Source organism: Paroedura picta, chromosome 3 (assembly GCF_049243985.1).
Source record: "Paroedura picta isolate Pp20150507F chromosome 3, Ppicta_v3.0, whole genome shotgun sequence".
Classification (NCBI taxonomy): domain Eukaryota; kingdom Metazoa; phylum Chordata; class Lepidosauria; order Squamata; family Gekkonidae; genus Paroedura; species Paroedura picta.
In genome coordinates this window covers 91,432,900-91,456,443 of record NC_135371.1, presented here as the reverse complement: position 1 = coordinate 91,456,443, position 23,544 = coordinate 91,432,900, and the positions used below count along the sequence as shown (strand labels likewise).

Genomic DNA, 23,544 nt, shown 5'->3' with positions numbered 1-23,544 from the left:
TACCACAATCCAACGTGAAATAACACTCAGGCCACTCATACATCACACACCCCTGGACTGGGCAACCCTGAGGTGCCACAACAGGCGATCGGGACCACCCCTCCAGGCACCCACAACGACACACACCCTACACCCAGCACATAACTACATACAAGTGGAACTGGAAATCCCTGAGAGGCTGTAATTAGCGATCAGGGCCAACCTCCCACAGATACATAACTCACACACACAACGACAGAACCGGGGTTCAACAATCAACCCCAGCCAAACCATAGAACTAAGAATTGAACCAACAGTGTCCATAGAACTCATAATCCCTAGCAAAACTGAGGAAGGAGAAAAAGCAGGGGCCTTGATAGGGTCAGGGATCCCAATAATAAGGGGCAAAGGCAGGGACAGCAGATGGTGGAGATACATCAAACCAAGGGGGCCGAAAACCAACCATACTCGAGCCCCCTCCAGACTCCGCCCCATCCCTTGTGACACTAGGGTGGAGGCAAACAACCCACCTCTGACACTGGTGCTGTGCAACGCCAGGTCAATAAACAACAAAACCTCTACGCTGCAAAACCACTTTGTAGAGCAAAGAGTGGACCTAGCGTGCGTGACAGAAACCTGGACCAGGGAGGGGGAAACGGTTGCCCTCAAAGATCTAGCCCCTGCTGGGTTTTCTGTCCTCCACCAGTCCCGGACAGAGGGGCGGGGAGGAGGGGTGGCAATCCTAACCTGAGAGGCTTTCTCTTTTGGAACCCTTCCTGCGCCGTCAATACCAGGCATTGAATGTGTTGGCCTCGGATGGGGATCAACCGAGAGCGTGGCCATCTGGCTAGTGTACCGCGCGCCCAATGCACCGCCAGATGCCCTGCCTGCCCTGCTAGAGGCGGTGGCGGCCTGGACGCTACAGTTCTCCAGTCTTCTAGTCCTGGGGGACTTTAACGTCCATGCTGAGCTACTGTCCTCTAGAACTGGACAGGACCTAGTGTCATCCATGGCAACACTAGGGCTCTCTCAATTTGTTGTTGGCCCTACCCATCAAGCAGGTCACACCCTAGATCTTATTTTCGGCGCAGGTTTGGATGTGGATCTGGTCACAACAACAGCCGTGCCATGGTCAGACCACTATGCTCTAAAGGCTCGGCTAAGGCTCCCACCATCTCCTCAGTTGGGCCCCGAGCAAATTTTAGCTCGCCCACGGAGACTTATGGATCCAATAGGATTCCGGAATGCTCTGCGGGAACCAATGCCTCCCGGCACTTCTCTCAATGGCCTGGTCAGTGACTGGCATAACAGACTGCTGACTGCCATTGATGAGATAGTTCCCCGCCGCCCTATCCAGCCCCGTCTCAAGCGAGCTCCCTGGTACACCAAGGAGCTTCGCGACAAGAAACGGGAACTGACACGGCTAGAGCGAGTTTGGAGGAAGACTCGTGATGAAGCCTCGAGAACATCTTATAGAATGCAGATGAAAGCCTATGAGATGGCGGTGAAGTCAGTAAAACGCAATTTTTACTCGGCTACCATCGCATCTGCAGACTCACGCCCAGCTCAATTGTTTAAGGTAGTTCGATCCCTCACTGCCCTGATTGAAGGGCAACAAAACAGTAGCCAATTGGACATTAGCTGTGAGGCATTTGTGAGTCATTTTGCGGACAAAATCTCGACACTCCGCTACGACCTCCCTCCAACCTTAGATACAAAAAGTGAACTAGAGGCCCCTTGGCCGTCTTTGGAGAAAACTATGAGTAACTTCAGACGACTCACGCTGACCGAAGTGGACAGGATTCTAGCGACAACAAGACCAACTACATGCCCTCTAGATCCTTGCCCATCCTGGCTCTTGAAAACAGCTGGCATAAAGATAATGGGCCCCCTCCAGGAGATAATCAACCTATCTCTAACAACAGGAGAATTCCCGGAGGGTTTGAAAGAGGCTGTGGTACGTCCACTGTTGAAAAAAACATCTCTAAACCCACAAGAGCCTAACAACTACAGGCCCGTCTCGCACTTAGCGTTTCTGGACAAGATGATAGAAAGGGCAGTCGCAAACCAACTGACAGAATACCTGGAAGAAGCTTCCGTCCTAGACCCATCCCAGTCAGGCTTCCGGCCTGGCCATGGGGTAGAGACAGCGCTAGTCGCCCTGACGGACGACCTCCGTCACCAGTTGGATCGAGGCGGGTCGGCACTGCTGATATTATTAGACCTCTCAGCAGCGTTCAACACAGTCGATCACGAGCTTTTAGCTCGCCGCCTCATCGATGCTGGAATACAAGGGACAGTCCTTCAATGGCTGATCTCCTTCCTCCAGGATCGTGGACAGAGGGTTGCAATAGGAGAGAAAACATCAGGCCGCCGGCAACTTACTTGTGGAGTCCCACAAGGAGCGGTCCTCTCTCCTATCCTATTCAACATCTTCATGCGCCCTCTCGCGCAGCTGGTACGGAAGTTTGGCCTGGGTTGCCATCAATATGCAGATGACACCCAGCTCTTCCTCCTGATGGATGGCCGCCCTGACTCTCCCCCAGAAGCATTAGCTAGCTGCCTGGAAGCAGTGACGAGATGGCTCAAGCAGAGTCGTCTGAAGCTCAATCCTTCAAAGACGGAGGTCCTGTGGCTAGGTAGGAAGGGCCCATGTGAGGAAGTGCGCCTGCCTACCCTGGATGGCGTGCAGCTCTCTACGGCTTGCTCCGCCGGGAATCTAGGTGTGATTCTGGACGCCTCCCTTACAATGGAGGCCCAGATCACAAAGGTAGCGAGGCTGGCATTCTACCATCTCCGCCAAGCCAAACTACTAGCGCCCTACCTGGCCCCGGAACACCTAGCCACAGTGATCCATGCGACGGTCACCTCTAGACTGGACTTTTGTAACTCGCTCTACGCAGGCCTGCCCTTAGCCCTGACTCGGATACTACAACTAGTTCAAAATGCAGCAGCCAGGATCCTCACGGCAACACCGTGGAGGTCCCATATTCGGCCTATTCTCCACCAGCTGCAATGGTTACCAGTTGAATTCTGGATCAGACTAAAGGTTCTGGTAATTACCTTCAAGGCCATACGCGGTCAGGGCCCAGTGTACCTGAGGGACCACCTCCCCGCCTATGCCCCCAAAAGAGCTCTACGCTCTACTTAGCCTCCAATCAGCTAAGGATCCCTGGCCCTAAAGAAGTCAGTCTGGTCTCGACCAGGGCCAGAGCATTCTCTGTTCTGGCCCCTACCTGGTGGAACGAGCTCCCAGAGGAGATCAGGGCCCTGACGGAGCTTAAACAGTTCCGCAGGGCCTGCAAAAAGGAGCTCCTCCACCAGGCATTTGGCCGAGACCAGACGTAATCTACAGCGACCAAGGGCCCCTGTTCCCCCCCACCCCCCCTCAGAATTCAATCAATAAGCCCTGTACCTGTTTGTATTACGATTGTTTACTGTTATACTGTGTTGTGTTTGGTTGCAATTGTTGGTTATCGATGTACATGTTCTACAGACTGTTTTATGTATGGTTCTCTGTTATAATGTAAACCGCCCTGAGCCTCCGGGGAGGGCGGTATAGAAGTATGATAAATAAAATAAAATAAATAGGTTTAATTAGCTCTGTTTTATCAGTGAAAAAAATTCTAGTCTCTTAGTGATCTGGGAAATAAATAGAGGGTTACCATAGATGCATGACAACATGAGCTCTGAACTAGGCTTGTGCGATTCGGCCATTCAGCCTTCAGCAGCCGTTCCCTCCGGGTGCAGGTTAATGGTCATTAACCTTTATGAGAATAAATTATTATTATTACTATTACTATTACTATTATTATTATTATTATTATTATTATTATTATTATTATTATTATTATTATTATTACCCTTTAATTTATATCCCGCCTCCCCCCGGAGGCTCGATGCTTGATGCTTCGGTTGCTTCCTTAATTCAGGTAGCCTGTCTGATTCAGAGAGACTTGTACAAAAGAGGTGTTGTGTAAGGTGCGGTGAGATTCCTTGGTGCTTCTCTTGATGTTTCAGTAGCAGCTATACCTTCTGGATGCACACATGGTAGGGTGTTGCACTTCCAATGTGCTATAATTCTTATTCACCTTTGGATTTGTTTGTGTGGATGAGACAATCCAGGTCAGTAATTACAGTATCATAGGGTTGTGCTCGGCTGCGTCTGAATCGGCCACTCCAGGCTGCCGCAGCCAGCGCCTCACGGGGGGGGGGGGAAGGGTGCATGCACACACACCCCTCCCCCCACGGTGAGGTGCTAGCTGCAGCGGCCTGGAGTGGCCGATTCAGACGCAGCCGAGCACAACCGTAATTACAACATCCAGAATGTGTGGATCCAGCACTTACTCACCTCTCTCCCTCCTCATTATGACAATGGACATTTTTCTAACATAATAGGATGGAAGGGCAACTACATCTAGGGAAATTGAGGAAGTTTCTAAACTTGGCCCATCTCCTTTGTTGTTAGGTGCGTAGTCGTGTCTGACCCATTGTGACCCCATGGACAATGATCCTCCAGGCCTTCCTGTCCTCTACCATTCCCCAGAGTCCATTTAAGTTTGCACCCATCTCCTTTAGAGTGCTCTAAATATCTGACTAGAAATCTATTCTGGTTTTTTATTATGGTAGAAATAATTTTTCTATGTAAAATAAGTTTTAGGGTTTTTAAATCTATATTCCTTCTGTATATATAATTCACATTTTAGATTTGTGATCTCTATTTTCTCTACTATGACTGAAGACCATGTTTTCACTGTGGTGGTAAATTTCTATATGGTCCATAACTCTCCAGCTGGGTTTGATTTTCTGCTCCCTCGCATTCAGCCAGCTGGGTGACCTTGGGCTCGCCACAGCACTGATCAAGCTGTTCTGATGGAGCAGTAATATCAGGGCTCTCTCAGCCTCACCTACCTCACAGGGTGTCTGTTGTGGGGAGAGGAAAGGGAAGACAATTGTAATTTGCTTTGAGTCTCTTTTAAGTAGAGAAAAGCGACAGAGGAGAACCAACTCTTCTTGTATATGTGCAGGGATTTTTTTGAATGTATATATTATTTATTGGATTTTAATACCGCTTCTCTCTCATAATGTGCTAGTGAGCCCCAAACTGGACTGAAATCCATATATGAATTTACTACCTCAGCCAGTCTTGATTACAAATCTTTGAAGAGGGAACATGGGAAGGGAATTTTAATCTTGTAGGAGATTGGTTATTAGAATGCTTATGTTTTCATCAAAACTTCCTAGAAATATAACCAAAGGGTCAGCTTAAAAGTTAAAAAGGTACTGAACTGATCATCCCCCCCCTTTCTTGTCAAGTGGCAGCTATAGCGACCCTACAAGGGTGGTTTTCAAGATGCAAGGTGTTCAGAGATGGCTTGTCATTGCCTACTTCTGCCTTGCCACCCTGAACTTTATTGGTGGTTTCCCATCCGAGTACTAACCGGGGCTGACCCTTCTAAGCTTCTAAGGTCTGACAAGATAGGGTTTTCATGGGCTATCCAGGTTAGGGCAATCAAATTGAAATATCCGAAAAAGGATTTCTAGAGTGGGTTACAGATTCAGAGAGAAGATTCCTAACATACCACTGGGGGTGTTGTTTTCTTTTTTAAAAAAATCAGGTATGTGAGAAAAACAAACAAGAAAAGAGTTTTTTTCAGTCACACTACAATTAAATAGAACACAGAATCCAGTGTGTTCTTTTTCCTTGACCATCATTGGGTCAAAAGTTACTAAAGATGGGAAAATATGAGCAGAGAAAGAGACCTTGGATAGTCTAGGCACTCAAAGGGTAGATTATTTGATGTCCAAGTAATTTTTCTCTTCCTGCAATTTGCTCTCCTAAGCAGATATTTAAATAAATTAGCAGTGTTAAAGATAGACATTCCACTCACACATTGGAATGGTTTAGGAATTTGCACATTACGGTTGCTATATAATTCTCCTTTTTATGTTAAAAAGTGCCACTTTGGGAGAGACTTTCCAATCAAAAGTATGTCAGATCTTATTAGCATCTCATTTAACTTCTTAAGTCTTCTAAGATGCCCCCTGTTAATGTTGTCAACTTGAAGAATGTGTGTAGAAAAAAGAAGAAATTTATTGTTAAGACAGTGGCATCGTGCATCATAATACTGCTTATTTCTATACTGTATAGAAAGGCTAATTGAGCTGTAGGAAGAATTTAATACAGCTGTGAGTTCCTGCATTGTGGAGAGGGTTGGACTAGATGACCCTGGAGGTCCCTTCCAACTCTATGATTCTATAATGCAGAGATGTACTAGTTTTGTAGCACAAGAGCCTATTAGATGAATACAAAATATTTTTTCAAGAGTTATGGTTTGACATGGGAGCTCTGGAGTTTACTACTAGTTATTTCTAAATACATGTGTATGTATTTATACTGTCATGTCAGGCCAATTTCAAACTGCCTTTGCATTCTGTTTTAGAAACTGGTTGCTAATGGATTTCCCCCCTGTCATTTCAGACAAACCCATTTTAATAAGCAACTGTTAGTGGAATTTATTTATTAGTTCATGCAAATCCACTAGTATCGGGATAGCAAAGTATGGTCGAGCTGCATTTCTTCTGCTTTCTACCCCTTTGTTGTGCTTCTGAATTGTTGTGCTGTTTAAAATGTCCAAAGTGCTCCCTAATATACTGCTTCCCCCACGATCTTCTGTGGACTATTTTTTAAGGTTCTAAGTTGTGTGCTATAGCACTAAACCAATATAGCACTTCAGTGCTGTAGCAGTACTGTTGAAATTCCTTGAGTCCATTGACTCAGTGGAGTCAAGACATCTCAGTGGTGCTGCAATACAACTTCAGTACTATATTGGTTTTGAGCTATAGTGCTCAATTTCGAATCTTAAAAAGATACTCAAAGGAAGAATGCACAGTGAAACAAGGTGGTGGTGGGGAAAGCACTGTTTGAAATTACTTCAGTTTTATAAAATCAGAGTCCAGTAGCACCTTTAAGACCAACATTTAAGATTTATTCAAGGTGTGAGCCTTTCGAGTGCAAGCACCCTTCGTCAGACAGTTTTATAGCGGGACTGTTGAAATGCCTTGACTCTTGTGACTCTATGGATTCAAGGCTTCTCAGTGGTGCCACAATGTAACTTAAATGTTATATTGGTTTAGTGCTATAGTATTCAATTTAGACCATTAGAAAGGCACTCCAAGGAAGACTGCACAGTGAAAAAGGGGAACGCACTGTTTGAAATGACCGTAATGCTTCAGAGATGGCTCATTAATGGAAGGAAATTCATTGTATGACATCCTCAGGCCTGTGTCATTTTACTTGAAATTAGGCCAACAACAAATAACACCTGTCTTAGAAAAGTAATGTTATATTTTAGTGTATGTGGGGGATAGTCACTGGCTATTAGCTTTCACTGTTAAGTAGAACTTCCATATTCATTGGCAGTATCCACCAAATAGCAGATTCTAGGGACAGTCCACAACAGATGGCCACATCGAGAGATACATTTTTTAGAAATTTTGAAACCAGTGGATACAGTATTAGTGGAGCGATATGACAATCCAACAAAATATACTAAGTGCATGACTCTGGAGCAGCACATTAAAAATATATGATATTATAAAGATTTATTTCTCAGTACTGACACCAAACATTAAATACGAAGTGAGAAATCAGTTAGAGATATTTATATATCACAAACTATCAGCTCAAATAAATATACAATAAACAATCTTGGTAATTTAAAAATCCCACTTGGCAGCTTTGACTACTCCTCTGGTTATGTTGTTTACTGAGAAATGTTCTAAATCTTCATAATAATGAGCAGAGATGTTGATGGGACAGGGTGCTGGAACTACTCCCATTTCAAAGTTTTCTTCGTGAAGGCCAACCTTTCACATTTCTATTGCTTATCACAATTAAAACAATGTCTACTGCCAAATAGCTATAACTAGCTAAACACATATCATTCCTCCAATGTAATAACAATAATGAAGTGATACCAACCTATCACATTTAAATGTTCCAAACAGCAATTGTAAAATATTTACATGTGGATCAAATATAAATACTTTGTTAAGATACAATTAAGCAATATAACTTCATTACATTAAACCTTCACACGCATTAGCTATAAACCTCTCATGTTAGTGTACACCTTAAAGATACAGTGGGGAATATATAATACCATATTGCTTAAACAAAAACTCAAATCACATTTCTCATTCAACTCCAATGGAACCACAAAATATAGAGTCTAAATCCAATAAGATGCATGTTTTAAATACTTGACTGTATCTAATTGGTTGTAGGGATGTTTGATTAGCTTATTAATAACAAAGTTAAAATCATTCATTCTATGTCCATTTGATATAAAGTATGTAACCAAACCCCTTCAAGGATCACTGCCTTGTCTTTGCAAACCGGCCTGTGTAGCTCAGTGAAGCTATGAGCTATACTGTGCAGGGCCACCCAAGACGGACAGGTCATAGCTGAGAGCTCTGACAAAAGGTGATCCCCCGGAGAAGGAAATGACAAACCATTCCAGTATCTTTGCCATGAAAACTCTATGGACAGTTCCAAAAGGCAAAACGATATGACGCCAGAAGATGAGCCCCTCAGGTCGGAAGGTGTCCAATATGCTGCTACTGGGGGTACAAGTATTGGGATACAAACCCCAAAATGACAGAATGATCTCAGTTTGAATCCAAGGCAAACCATTCAACAGATTATCGGAAATAGTGAGGTATTGAACAGTTATAATATTTTGAAAGTTGTTCATATGTTCCATGTTAAGTTAGATAATGTTTCAGTGTAAACCGCCCAGAGCTGCAAAGAATGGGTGGTATAAAAATCCAAATAAACAAACAACTACAGTAGTAAAGGTCTACGCCCCAATCACTGCTACTGAAGAGGATGAAGTTGACCAGTTCTATGAAGCCCTACAACATTAGAAACAATCCCAAAAAATTGATGTGATTATCATCATGGGGGATTGGAATGCTAAAGTAGGAAGCCAAAAGATAACCGGGATAACAAGCAAGTTTGGCCTTGGAGTACAAAATGAGGCAGGGCACAGGAGGGTAGAATGGTCATAGCAAACGCTTTTTTCCAACAACCCAGGAGACGACTCTACACATGGACAACACCAGACATTCAATACAGAAATCAGATTGACTATGTGCTCTGCAGCCAAAGATGGAGAAGTTCTATACAGTCAGTAAAAACAAGACCAGGAGCTGATTGTGGTTCAGATCATCAGCTTCTTGTTGCAAAATTTAGGCTTAAATTGAAGAAAGTAGGGAAAAGCACTAGGCCACTCAGATACGAACTAAAACCGGGGACCGGTCAACGCTTGACAATTTTACTGAGGCCCGGGGGGTGGTAGTCTTTTGCCAAGGGATGTCCCTGCCGCCTGAGCCCCTGCTCTGCTTGTTTTCCCACCGGGCGACCCTGACTTCCTGCCGCCCACTGGGGGGCGCTGCCAGCAGCAGCTGCGCAGTGCCACGCCGAGGGGGACCCCCAGCCATGGTGGCTACTGGACAGCACCAAAGGTGAGCCGGCGGCAGAGTGGCAGGGCAGCCCCGAGGCAGCAGCCGGGGAGGAAGACGAGGAGGAGCTGCAGCCTGGTACCGACTGATTAACGGACTGGTCCTGGTCCCCGGACCGGGGGTTGGGGATCACTGAACTAAATCATATCCCTGATGAATATACAGTAGATGTGGCAAATAGATTTAAGGAATTAGATCTGATAGAGTGCCTGAAGAAGTATGGACGGAGGTTCACAGCATTGTCCAAGAGGTAGCAACTAAAACCATCCCAAAGAAAAACAAATGCAAGAAAGCAAAATGACTGTCTGAGGAAGCTTTACAAATAGCTGAGGAGACAAGGGAAGTGAAAGGCAAGGGAGAAAGAGAAAGATAAACCCAATTGAATGCAGAATTCCAGAGAAAAACTAGAAGATATAAGAATGCCTTCTTAAATGAACAGTGCAAACAAATAGAAGAAAACAAAAGAATAGGGGGGACCAGAGATCGAGAAAACTGGAGATATGAAGAGAATGTTTCATGCAAATATGGGTATGATAAAGGACCAAATGGTAGGGACCTCATATAAGCAGAAGAGATTTTAAAAAGGTGGCAAAATTATACAGAAGACCTATACAGGAGTTAGCTTAACATCCCTGATAACCATGATGGAGTAGTCACTGATCTGGAGCCAGACATCCTGGAATGTGAAGTCAAATGGTCCTTAGAAAGTCTGAGCAACAATAAAGCTAGTGGTGGTGACAGCATTCCAGTTGAACTATTCAAAATCTTAAAAGATGAAGTAAAAAGTGCTATACTCAATATGTCAGCAAATTTGGAAAACTCAACAATGGCCACAGGATTGGAAAAGGTCAGTTTACATTCCAATCCCAAAGAAGGGCAATGCCAAAGAATGTTCAGTCTACCACACCATTGTACTCATTTCTCATGCTAGCAAAGTTATGCTCAAAATCCTACAAGCTAGGCTCCAGCAATATGTGGACCAAGAACTTCCAGAAGTACAGGCAGGATTTCAAAGAGACAGAGGAGCTAGAGATCAAATTGCCAACATACGCTGGATCATGGAGAAAGCTAGGGAGTTCCAGAAAAACATCTACTTCTGCTTCATTGACTATGCTAAAGCCTTTGTTTGTGTGGAGCACAACAAATTGTGGCAATTTCTTAAAGAGATGGGAATACCAGAGCATCTTCTCTGTCTCTTGAGAAACCTTTATGCAGGTCAAGAAGCAACAGTGAGAAATGGAATCACTGACTGGTTCATAATTGAGAAAGGAGTTAGGCAAAGCTGTATACTGTCGCCTTGCCTATTTAACTTGTATGCGGAGCACATAATGAGAAAGGCAGGGTTAGATGAGTCACAAATCGGGATTAAGATTGCAGGGAGAAATATCAACAATCTCAGATATACAGATGATACCATTCTAATGGCAGAAAGCGAAAAGGAGCTAAAGAGCCTGTTGATGCAGGTGAAGTACAAAAGAGTACAAAAGTTAGCTTGAAACTGAACATCAAGAAAACGAAGATCATGGCATCCAGCCCTCTCAATTCCTGGCAAATAGATGGGGAAGAAATGAAGGTAGTGATAGATTTTATTTTCCTGGGCTCCAAGATCACTGCAGATGGGGACTGCAGCAAAGAAATTAAAAGATGCTTGCTCCTGGGGAGGAAAGCTATGGCATCCTAAAAAGCATCCTAAAAAGCAGAGACATCACCCTGCCAACAAAAGTGTGTTTAGTCAAAGCTATGGTATTCCCAATTGCAATGTATGGCTGTGAAAGTTGGACCATAAGAAAGGCCGAACGTCAAAGAATTGTGGCTTTTGAACTCTGGTGCTGGAGAAGACTCTTGCGAGTCCCTTGGACTGCAAGGCGAACAAACCGGTCAGTCCTTGAGGAGATCAGCCCTGACTGCTCCTTAGAAGGCCAGATCCTGAAGATGAAGCTCAAATACTTTGGCCACCTCATGAGAAGGAAGGACTCCCTGGAGAAGAGCCTAATGCTGGGAGCGATTGAGGGCAAAAGAAGAAGGGGAAGACAGAGAATGTGGTGAATGGATGGAGTCACTGAAGCAGTCGGTGCAAACTTAAATGGACTCCGGGGAATGGTAGAGGACAGGAAGGCCTGGAGGATGATTGTCTATGGGGTCGCGATGGGTCGGATACAACTTTGCAACTAACAACAACAACAACAACAACAACGTAACCAAAGGAGTAGTCAAAGCATCTCTTAATAATGTTACTACAATGTTCTGATTCATGTGCGGACTTTATGAGAAGTCATGATTACTTATAACAATTTACAAGGACAAATCAAGGACTAATTGGAGGTGGGCCACGAAGGATGCCTTCCCCCCCCCCCCCGGCCCTTTACTTCACCTCCCCCGGCCCTTTACAACACACTTCGGGTGTCATTGTCTCCCATCACTCCCAGATGGGACTATCTCGTTGCAGGGAAACAAGCTCACGGTTCCCATTGATTTGTCATTATCATGAGTTAAAATTTCCATCAAAATAAAATGTTCCTTATGGTCATTGTTGTGGCGTGTCTGTATCTTATTTTGAAGGGATGTTTAAACATTACCATAGCGATCAGAGAGCGTTAGGGCAGTGGTTGAGAATAGAGGAGTAAACTACCTCCCCCCCCCCGCACTGGGCCTCAGTAAAATTGTCAAGCGTTGAGTGGTCCCTGGTGATAAAAAGGTTGGGGACCACTGCTCCAGAGTGTCCGGGCTTTGACTCCAGCTCAATCAAAAACCGTGCATCTCCTGATTGGCTGACCCTCCTCAGGCCAGCCAATCAGGAGTTACGCGGCTCATGATTGGCTGGCCCCATCTGGCGCGCCCCCCACAAACCTGGCGAAGCTAGTCGCCTCAATTTTTTCTAGTGGACTTCACTGGGAGCACTGTTTGAAATTACTTCAGTTCTATAGCACAGAATCACAGAATCACAAGGGCCATACAGGCCATCTAGTCTAACCCCCTGCTCAACGCAGGATCCGCCCAAAGCAGCCTGAAGCATCCAAGAAAAGTGTGTATCCAACCTTTGCTTGAAGACTGCCTGTGAGGGGGAGCTCACCACCTCCTTAGGCAGTCTATTCTACTGCTGAACTACTCTGACTGTGAATTTTTTTTCCTGATATCTAGCCTATATTGTTGTACTTGTAGTTTAAACTAGTGGTCTCCAAACACTGGGCTGCGGCTTGGTGCCAGGCCGCGAAGGCCCTGGCACCGGGCTGCAGCTCCCTCTCCCTGCCCCCCCGCAGTAAAAAACTTCCCAGGCTGCAAGCTTGTGGCCCAGGAAGCTTCTTACTGTTGGAGGGGGGGGGAGAGGGAAGCAGGGCCACACACGTGCATTTTGCATGCGCAGCCGAAATCGTGCATGTGAGGCACTTTTGCGCATACAAGTGCAACGCATGCGCAATTTTGGCAGTGCATGGTGCATACGCGCATGCAGATGACACCATCATCAAGTTTGCAGATGACACCAAATTAGGAGGACTGGCAAATACTCCAGAAGTTAGAGACAGAGTTCAACGAGATCTGAACACAATGGAAAAATGGACAAATGAGAACAAGATGCAATTTAATAAAGATAAGTCTCAAGTTCTGCATCTGGGTCAGAAAAATGAAAAGCATGCCTACTGATTGGGGGATATGCTTCTAGGTAACACTTCTAGGTAACACTACATGTGAACGAGACCTTGGGGTACTTGTGAATTGTAAGATAAACATGAGCAAGCAGTGTGACGCAGCGGTAAAAAGGCAAATGCCATTTTCAGTTGCCTCCCAAGAATTTTCTATTTATTCAGAACTTTAGGATGCTTAGGGCTGATCCTGCATTGAGCAGGGGGTTGGACTAGTTGGCCTGTATGGCCCCTTCCAACTCTATGATTCTATGATTCTAACTCCATAAGGGCTGAGATAGCCAGTTTTTGTTCTCAATTCCTTCCTCCTCCCAACAAACCTTTGGGCCTTTTCGCACAGGGATCTTCGTTGCAAATTGTTTGCGGAATGAAAAATCGCCATTTAAAATAGTGGAATTCGTCGTTATGCATACCTGCCTTTGTAGTGGAATCAGTTGCGTTTTTTAGCGTTTCCCACAGGCTTCCGGTCTCGGCAGAAATCGCTAGAAAGGAAGCGCTATTGCCAAGCTCGTCCCGCCCCTGGCCGTCAAGCAGCCAATGGGCAGCCGTTAGCATGCTCCCAAACAGCCCCTTTCCCTTTAAGAAATGTTTAAAAAAAAAAAAAAACGACCCATAGCAATGAATCTAGGTAGATTCGTTGCTACGGAGAGACCCATCCAGCTGCCTAATGTGAGCTGTCGTTTGATTGTATGATCATTTGCACGCTGCCTCGAGTGATAAAAAAAAAAATCCCCCCCCCCTCTCACGGGCACGATTTTCGGCTGAATTTATTTGTAAAAAATAAAGGGACTTTATTTCAGCAAACGGGCTTTTCAGTTGTTTGTGCTTAGTGACTAAAGGTGAAGGACTGAAGCCAGGGAAGCCTCTAAACAGAAAGAGGCTCGCCGGTGCGTTTATCCCCGCTCGCTCGGAGAAAAAAAAATGGCGATCGCTTCGCCGGAAGTTTGGAGGAGAGAGCCAGGGGGAGGGACTTTGAAGAACCAGCAACAATGGTAACGCACAGATCTTTAGCGCTACTGTTGCAGATTGGTTGCAGGAGTGTATCGCTATCCGGAGGGTGAATCCACTTTTCTTGATTCCCCTGAAAGCGCCACAACGAAGCGCTTTTTGCTGATTGGTTTCAGGATTGTTGCAGATTGTCTACGACGTCGTGGGTTATGTCAAATTAGTAGCGTTTCCAAATAGCAACCATTCTGCTACTTTGAAGCCGTGCGAAATGGCCCTAACTGTTCCAGATCTTCTTCCCCAGCATCCTTGCACCCCACAGTTCTCCCTCCAATCGGATAAAATGTCATTGACAAACATTCTTTGGATGTGGTTTTCTAAACAGTTCTCTATCCACCTAACAGTCTGAAAATCCAGATTGCAGTCTTCCACTTTATTTATCAGAATATCATGGGGAACTTTCACAAAATCTTTACTGAAATCCAGGTAAACTATATCAACTGAGTTTCCATTATTTAGTAAGCCTGTCACTCGGTCAAAGAAGGAAACCAGGTTGATCTGGCAGGACCTGTTGGAAATAAATCCATGCTGACTTCCCAGATAAACAAATTGTCCTTCAGCTTATTAAAGATCGTCCCCTTTAAAATCTGATGCATTGTTTTTCTTGCAACTGAGGTCAGACCGTCGTTTCCTGGGTCATCTCTCCTCTCTTTTTGAAGACGGGGATACCATTTGCTCTCTTCCAATCTTCTGGCACATATCCAATCCTCCAAGTGGTCCTAAAGATGATAGACAAAGGTTCCGCAAGCTCTCTAGATAGTTCTTTGAGCACTCTAAGGTGCACACCATTCAGCCCAGGGGATTGGAATTCATCCAGTGCAACCAGACATCTGTCAACTCTCCTCCCAGACACTATACCTTGTTTACTAACATCTCTAGATGTCCTCTTGCCATTGCTTGCCTCCATGTGGCAACCCTAATATTCTTTGGTTGTCTCCCATCAAAACATTAGTCAGGGCTGATCTTGCTTAGCAATTCAGATCTGATTAGATTGGGCTTGCCTGGGTTATCCAGGACACAGCTCACCTACTTTAGTGGGTAGTATTAAAGCATGTAGAGATATTGTATGTGAAGCATTTTGTACACACTAAAACCCTATATAAATATTTACAATGATTCTTTATTATTATTACTTTCAAAAGGCTTTTCAAGTATGATTCAGATATGAATGAATGAGCCTTTTCGTTAGTTAGGTGGAAAGTGGGATGCCAGAGCTGATACGGTTCCACAGGGCCTGTAAGAATGAGTTCTTCCACCAGGCTTTTAATTGGGGCCAGGGAAATAACATGTACTGGACTCCCTCTAACAAAGATGCCCCCTGACTGTGGAGTGGCTCTGGAAGAACAAAAGGCAATTCAGTAGCAGGAACTCTGACATCTGAGATGTTTAATATGCTGATTGGTTTTAGAACTTTTATTTAAATATTGCTTTTAATTGAATTGATTGCATTATTTATATATTTTAATTGATGTACACCACACTGAGCCAGCTCGCTAGGAGGGTGGTATAGAAATTAAATAAATGAATAATACTAAATAAAGCTTTATTAATGTCATCTTATAAATAAAATTGGTGATGCTAGTCAATCTGAATTTCCATAAATGTATATACTAAAATCATAAAATTGTAAGCACTGCCTTCATTTTGCCATTCTACTATGAAAGATAATAGCAGCAAATTGGTGAACTGAGGCAGGTACGAAGATTACAGAACTGAATGCGTGTTCATGGAGCTTCTCTGCCTTCAAAGGAGACCTCGTTCAGTTCAGTTCAGTAGCATTTTGCATACAAAGGGAAGTACAGAACTTTTCATACTGTTGAAGTAGCAACTCAGGTAATATGCCACCAAGGAATTAAGTTCTCAGTATACGGTGATTGAAATTAAGGCTTTAGAATTTTATCATGCAGTAGAAGATGTGATTGACTTTACTAGATTTTCTTTTGGTTGGATTAGCCTTAGTTTTTAATAACAAGAATTCTATTGCAAAGATCTTTGGAGATCTTAAAATCTTTGGAATCTCCCATCCCTTCTTATTTCTCTGTAGCTCCAAGCAGGTAGTACTATGTTGGATAAGGTGACCAGAATTTAACATTGGTAAAGCGGGACACCATTGACTGGGGGTGGGGGGGTGTTCTTGATTTAAAATTTGGTCTATATGGAGCAACAAAAAGTTTCATAGAACGCATAGAACACAAAAATAGTATTGTAATATATATTTTTAATTTCAGCATTACAATTTACCAGGTACCCCAGATGTCCCTCCAAAAGTGGGACAATCTGGTCACCTTAATGTTGGGTGTATATGGGATAAAAGTTGCCTGGTCAGCACAAAACTGTAGAAAGTTATTCAGTTGGAGTTTTAGCATCATGAAATGTCTTCAATACATCTGCCCTATCTTTTTCTCTCTCTGAAATCTAATGGCCCTGAAGTGTAAGGCTAGTTTAATAACAGCTGTTTCCGTGAATTACTGGAGGAAAGTATTGATATAACCATATTGTCAAGAAGTAATTTTAGTTATGTTTTGACATGGCAATTCTTTATCACAGTGTTGTCAGTAAAAATGTTTATGTTACTTCATAGCGGCATAGCAAAGCATTCCACATGTGCTGGAAATGAAAGCAGTGCTTACGATTTTATGATTTAATATTTATTTATGGGAATTCCTCTGCAGATTGTCATCTTCTCTCAGGGATAATAGCATCCTGTGGTCTTGGCATCAAGTGCAATTTTCTCCTAATGACTGTTGTGATTAAATCACCAACAAAACTGTTTTCCACAGTTTTCTTGTTCTTCCCTTCGTTGATCCTAAAAATATGAAGCAAATGCTGTCTTCGACATTGGCATCTGAGAAGAGTACCAGCTTGGTGGGTTTTGCTGTCTTTTCATGAGATATTTTTTACTTGCTTGCAGACACTTGCATATGAAATGTACTTGTACCATTTTGAACATAGGATTTGCCTTGAAAATACACAGTATTTAATAGGAAAAGATTGGCTCCTAGGATTGTCAGGTTACAACATGATGGATGATTGTGTAACTTGAAATCCAAAGATGCAGTGGGAAACTACCATGATATATCAAACTAAGATCTGGTAGAACTTCGATTTGAATCCCTAGTTGCCCATGGAAGCTCCCTGGGTGATCATGGGCAAGTACAAAAGATCCCAACTTCAAGTATAAGCTAAAGGGGGTCTGAACTTGCTGAGAGGGAAAAAGATCTTGGGACCATAGTTGATAGCTCAGTGTAAATGTCAACCCAGTGTGCTGCAATGGTGTAAAAGGCAAACTCTGTATTATGAATAAAATTAAGAAAGGAATTGAGAATTTGCCTGAGACTACCCAAACCCAACAACACCCATAGATTCCCCCCCCCCAGATATCCATTCCCTAAACCAGTCTGAGGGGCCTTTCTGGGGGCCTATCTAAGTTATCATTCCTGTTATATTGTTGTTGATAAAGATTCAGAACGAATATTGGATTATTGTTGATGTTATTTTTGACTATGTTATATGTTAGGTCGTTCCATGTACACTCCCCTCCCCATGACGTTATATGTAAACCGCCCTGAGCCATATGGAAGGGCAGTATAAAAATATAATAAATAAATAATAAATAAAATGGGTGATATTGGAATGCCCCTTTTATAAATCTACTAGATTCAAAGCCCCCTATCCCCACCCTAGCGGAGGTGGAAGGAGGCTCCGTTTGGGCCTAGAAGTTCTCTCGCAGTGGCGAGAGAGCTTACAGGACTAAAGGGAGGGGACAGCCCCCCCGTGGTGCCGCCGCCATGGGAGGCTCCCTTTGCGGCTTATCCGGGGCTTCGTGGGGCTGGGGAAGCTATCCCCGGCTACATCCCTCCCCCCCGGCGAATGCGGGACTTCTCTGGCCCGCTCTCTCCCCCCTGGCAAATGCGGGTCTTCCCTGGCCTCGTGGAGCAGCGGGTGCACTCCACGGGGCTGGGGAAGCCATCCCCGGCCCCCCATTCCTCCCCACCAGTGAACACGGGCCTTCGTCAGCCCCATGGCGCGGCAGGCGTGTGCCGCGGGGCCGGGGAAGCCATCCTTTGGCCCCCGCTGCTCCCCCCGGCAAACACGGGCTTTGCCCGGCCCCACAGAGTGAAGGCTGCGCTCCATGGGGCCGGAGAAGCCACCCCCAGCTGCCCCCCTCCCCGGCGATGGTTCAGCTCCTCTGGGGGCCTCCGAGCAGGCCCCTGGGGAAGCCATCCGTTGCCCCCTCCCTGGCAGCGAGGCCAGCGGCTGGACTGACTGCCTACTTACGGTGGTCAGTCCGGCTTCTGGCCACAGCTCTGCTGTCCGTCCGGGTGAGGGGCCAATCTGAAGGCGCAAAGCCCTTCCGGCCCCTCACCTGGACCGGCCCCAGCCACTCTCCACCCACTTAGCCAAATATGACAGTAAAGCTGTGTAAAGATGGTGCAGACTCATTTGGAATACTGAGTACAGTTCTGGTCACCATGTATCCAAAAGAACATTACAGAGCTGGAAAAATTGCAGTAGAGGCCAACCAAGATAATTAGTGGAATGCAGCATCTTCCCTATGATGAAAGGCTTAGGATTCTGGAACTTTTCAGTTTAGAAAAGAGATTTATAAAATTATGCATGGGGTGGAGAAAGCTGACAAAGAGAATTTTTTCTCCTTCTTCCAAAACACTAGAACCTCATGACATCCAATGAAACTGATGGGCAGTATTTTCAGGACAGACAAAAAGAAATACTACTTTAAACAGAGAGGGATTAAAATATTGAATTTGCTGCCCGGAATAGTAGTGATGGCTACAGCAACAAACATAGATTAATGGAGGATGTTTAGCAAGTGGCTACTAGTCATGGTGACTACAGCGAACCTTCACATTCAGATGCAGTAAACATCTGAAGCCTAGAGCGGGAGGTAACATCAGAGTAAGGCCTTGGCCCTTATGCTCTGTTGTTGGCCATCCAGAGGAACTGGTTGGCCGCTGTGTGAGACAGGATGCTGGTCTAGATGGACCATTGGTTTGATCCAGCAGGGTTCTTGTTACATTCTTATAAAATTGTAATAAATTCCTAAAATGAAGTCCAACTGGATACATTTCATACAGTATATGTAATCTCAGTGGAAGGTTGGCCCATTAACCCATTTCCTACAAAGAATATAAACATACATTTCTGTAGATATATTTCACAATGGCCCAGAGCAAAAAAAAGAGAGAGTAAACATTGTCATCTGGGCAACATTTTGATAGTTGGATAGACTTTCCTATCATTTTTGTATTTATTTAATTCTTTTGTAGCCCACCTTTCTCCCCTAGGGGGACCCAAAGCAGCTCACATTGGTTCTCTCCTCCATTTTATCAATCCTATGAGGTAGATTAGGCTGTGAGGGAATGGTTGACCCAGTACCACCCAATGAGCTTCCATAGAACATGTGAGGATTTGAGCCTAGGCTTCCCATATACTGCTGGTCCTGACACCCTGACCACTAGATGACACTACACCACAATCTTTTGGCTCCTCCTACTTCTTTTGCTGTATTCATTGACTGAGCAAGGCAACCTGAGACCTCAGCTTCATTTCTCTACTGCACTTAGTTCTCTTCACTTATTCTGTACTTACCTTCTCTATCTCTCTCTATCATTCCATTTACATTTGTTCGCTAAAAACAAAACAGTCTCCTCCCATTGGTCACAGGGATAGTATGCATGCTGTTTTACCATCTGCACCAAGCACTGCTACTAGTCCCCTACCTGCCTCTGGACTGTATGGATACAGTGATCCATGCCATTTGCACCTCTAGATTGGACTTCTTTAATTCTCCCTATGCTAGCCTTCCCTTGTCCTTAACCCAGAAACTCCAGTTGATGGAGAATGCAGCTACTAGGGTCCTTGCTGGTTCATCTTGGAGGACCCACATCCAGCCTGTGCTGAGGCAACTGCATTAGTTACCAGTTTTGGCCCAGAGCAAGTTTTGATCTTTAAGGCCATCTTGGTTTTGATCTTTAAGGCCTCCATGGCTTGGGCCCTGCCTATCTGAGGGACTGCTTAGCTGTTTATGCTCCCCACAGGGCCCGTCACTTTGTGGGTACTAATCTGTTAGTGGTCCCTAGCCCCAGAGAGATATGGCTGGCCTCAACCCAGGCCAGGGCCTTCTCAGTCCTGGCCCCGAACTGGTGGAATGAATTCCCAGGAGAGCTGAGGGCCCTGACCAAGCTGTCAAAGTTACGTAGTGTCTGTAAAAGAAAACCAGGTCTTCAGTTGAGGCCAGGTCTGTTAAGATCAGTGGGCCTCCCCTGGCTACGCTACTCCATCTGATGACCCCTTTGTGGACAGTTGTGGGGAGGTGGGAGGATTTTTCTTTTCTACCATCTTGTGATTGTGGTTTCATGGTTTTGGGTTTTAATGGGGTTTTAATGGGGTACTACTATGTAATCTGCTTTGAGTCAAAGGGGAAGGTGGACTATAAATTAAATAAATGAGTGAGTGAGGTAGGGAGAGAGGATTCCATTGATCTAGAGGAGGTTCATTTGCCCCAGGGATCCTTCCTTGTCTTCAAGGAGAGCAGTGGTCTCTGGTATGACCTCATGACACTGTTTATGGCTCCATTATGTGTGTGTACACACCCGCGTGTGCTGGCAACCAGACCACCAAAACCTCCCAAGCAGTAGTCCCTTACACTGGTGGTAAATTATTTGAGGAAGAAGTTGGATGGTGTCCTTAATAGAGAGACAGAGAACAAAAGGAATGCTCATCTCATCTGGAAAGAAGAACTCACATTTTTCATCTACTTATTTCTGGGCCACCTACTCATATGGGCTTCATCCCTATACAAAACCTCACAAGTCATCACTCAGGTTCTGTTCTTTCTACAACTACACAAGTCTCCAGTCACCTCATCCAAAGGCTATCTTACTACACCTGGGCGTCATGATAGACGCAGTACATGAGAAAATGCTTTTTTCACCAGATAACATTTGCATACAGACTCAAGCAGCATGCCTTGTCCATTGGACATAGGCAGTAGTCCTGATGACCCAACTTTAGGGTCAGGTGATAGCCAGTGTAGAAACATTCCTGTGGGGAAGGCTACACTGGACCTTAATAATATTTCAAAAGGCTGGTGCTTCCAAATGTGATCTCTGGGTCCCAGTAGAACCATACCTTTGGATCAATATGAAGTGGTGGAGACAACCACTTAATCTTTCAAGGAGTCAGAGCTTCCAGCCGAACAATGAACTATTGCCACAGATGTATGCCAATCTGGCTAGGAAGCCCATTGCAGCTAGGGCCAGATAAGTCCTCTGTATGCCCCCTCCCGCCACCATTTCCAGCCATGTGTCAAATCAGGAGCTCCGCACCAGCATGTGTGCACCCGCTGGTGCGCTGACACCCACGCCTCCCCCCCCCCCCCGTGGTGCGGTCCTGGCTGTGCCAGGGGAGACCGACTGCTTCGGGCGCTGAAGCACCCAACCCTAGTTGAGAACCACTGAGGTAGAGGGAACCTTAGCATCTAATCACCAACATGTTTCATTTGTTACATCCAATTGACTCATGAGTAATACTTCTAAAACCCTGATGATTAGCACTTTTTGTATGATGGAATTGGCTCACTGTATGGAATAATTACTCTGTGCTTTGGATTTTGAGCAGCTGTTGGTGTGAATACTTGGTTACCCAAGTCTTCATCTTCCATTCACACACTTTCAGTAACACAGGGCTGTAAATTAGATGTCACAGGTAAAGCTTATTCATGATGAAGCTGTGGTTAGATCAGGAAGTCTGTCTCAGCTGTGAATGTGATCTCCTAAACCTTTCTGGATCCTTCAGATCACTAACTCTGGTTTAATTCTGACATCTGAATGTAAGCCAGGCATCCTAATCTCCAAAAATGTTCTTTTAATCCTTAAATAGAAACTGCAAATCAAAATAACCAAGCCAGAGATCTGTGATGTTGCTAAATGAGGCCTTAGATACTTTCCCAAGGAAATACACCAGACTTTAGTTTCCTGGTTTGCTCCACTGCCCAAGTAATTGCAAGCAAGTGTTGTAGTATTTACTGTTTAGATGAGTGGAGTTCTTGAATTTAACATGCCATATTCCTTCAATATAAATTTGGTATAAATGGTTATGATTGCTGTCGTGAATTGTGCATGATAACACACACATGTATCTCAGTGGTTGCTATGCCTTAGACTGCAATGGCTCAGTGATGTTCTTTTTTCACTTGTTAAGCCTTTTGATAATTCTCTGTTCTAAGCATTTGCTGGTATGGTTGGGTTAATGCGATGTGTGGATATCCTGAGATAACAGTGATTTGGCACCATAATGAGTTTCCTGAACTGTAAGTGTAATGTTCAATTTCTTTTGTTACAGATGGAAGAGAAACGGCGAAAGTACTCGATCAGCAGTGATAACTCAGACACCACTGACAGTAAGACCTTTAATTCAAGGCTTTGAACAAGATAACTAAACAATTCACCTCCAGCAGGGAAAGCATTTGAATAATTACTTTGCAGACAACTGGGAAAGCTACATTTCACTGGGTAGTCCCTGAACAATAAATTGTGCTCAGGGTATTGCTTTTCAAAAAACTGTGGTCCTCGTATATAAGAAGTTAATATTTATTTACATTCCTCATGGTGGGCACTTTTTTTTGATGAAAATGTCCTTCACTTCCTGTAATATTGTAGGCAAAAGAAAACCATGAACTTCAACCCAGGCCACAGTCCTTACTAGACAGCATGTTGCAGCCTACCTTTTCACATGAGAGTGTACTCAAATGGCATTTAGATTCAGGTGAAATGAAACTACTTCATGACTTTGTTCAACAACTACCGTTCTTCCTCAGCCATCCTCAGTAAAACGTCCAGATTTGGCTTGTCAATCTAAGAACAAAATGGGCAAAATAAAAACAACTCCATTTGGGGTAAACTGAAGGAATTTGTTTAGCTCATGTGCGGGACCCACTTGTGCAGGACCCACAACATGAGCATATGATTTGGTTAGAGATAAGATTTAGTGGGCATGACAGATACTTGGTGGAATGATTCCTATAATTGGAATTCAGTAGTGGATGGATGAATTGTTCAGAAAACCCAGAAAAGGTCAAAGATGAGGTGGAGTGCAGCTGTATATGAAGAGAAGATGTGTCTGTTAGACTTTCATGTGGCAGACTTTAATAAATTCAGAGATGATGAGAATCACCCCATGGACCAGAATACTGGAAGAGAAAGGAGCAAGTGAAAGGTGGGCTCTCTTTAAACAAGAGCTATTGTATGCTCAGAGCCTCTTGTGGCGCAGAATGGTAAGGCAGCCGTCTGAAAGCTTTGCCCATGAGGCTGGGAGTTCAATCCCAGCAGCCGGCTCAAGGTTGACTCAGCCTTCCATCCTTCTGAGGTCGGTA

General features: G+C 44.5%; 1 protein-coding gene across 3 annotated transcripts in view; it reads left to right on the top strand.

Annotated features, from left to right (window-relative positions):
* Window positions 1-23,544, top strand: part of JADE2 (jade family PHD finger 2) — a 267,094-nt gene that overhangs the window by 13,458 nt on the left and 230,092 nt on the right. For 2 of the 3 annotated variants that reach the window (XM_077326821.1, XM_077326823.1), the window contains exon 2: window positions 22,515-22,572. In XM_077326821.1, the coding sequence (XP_077182936.1) occupies window positions 22,515-22,572 (58 nt within the window). Of the gene's footprint in view, window positions 1-16,945; window positions 17,016-22,514; window positions 22,573-23,544 lie in introns of those variants that run through there. The other variant, XM_077326822.1, reaches the window with a different exon arrangement.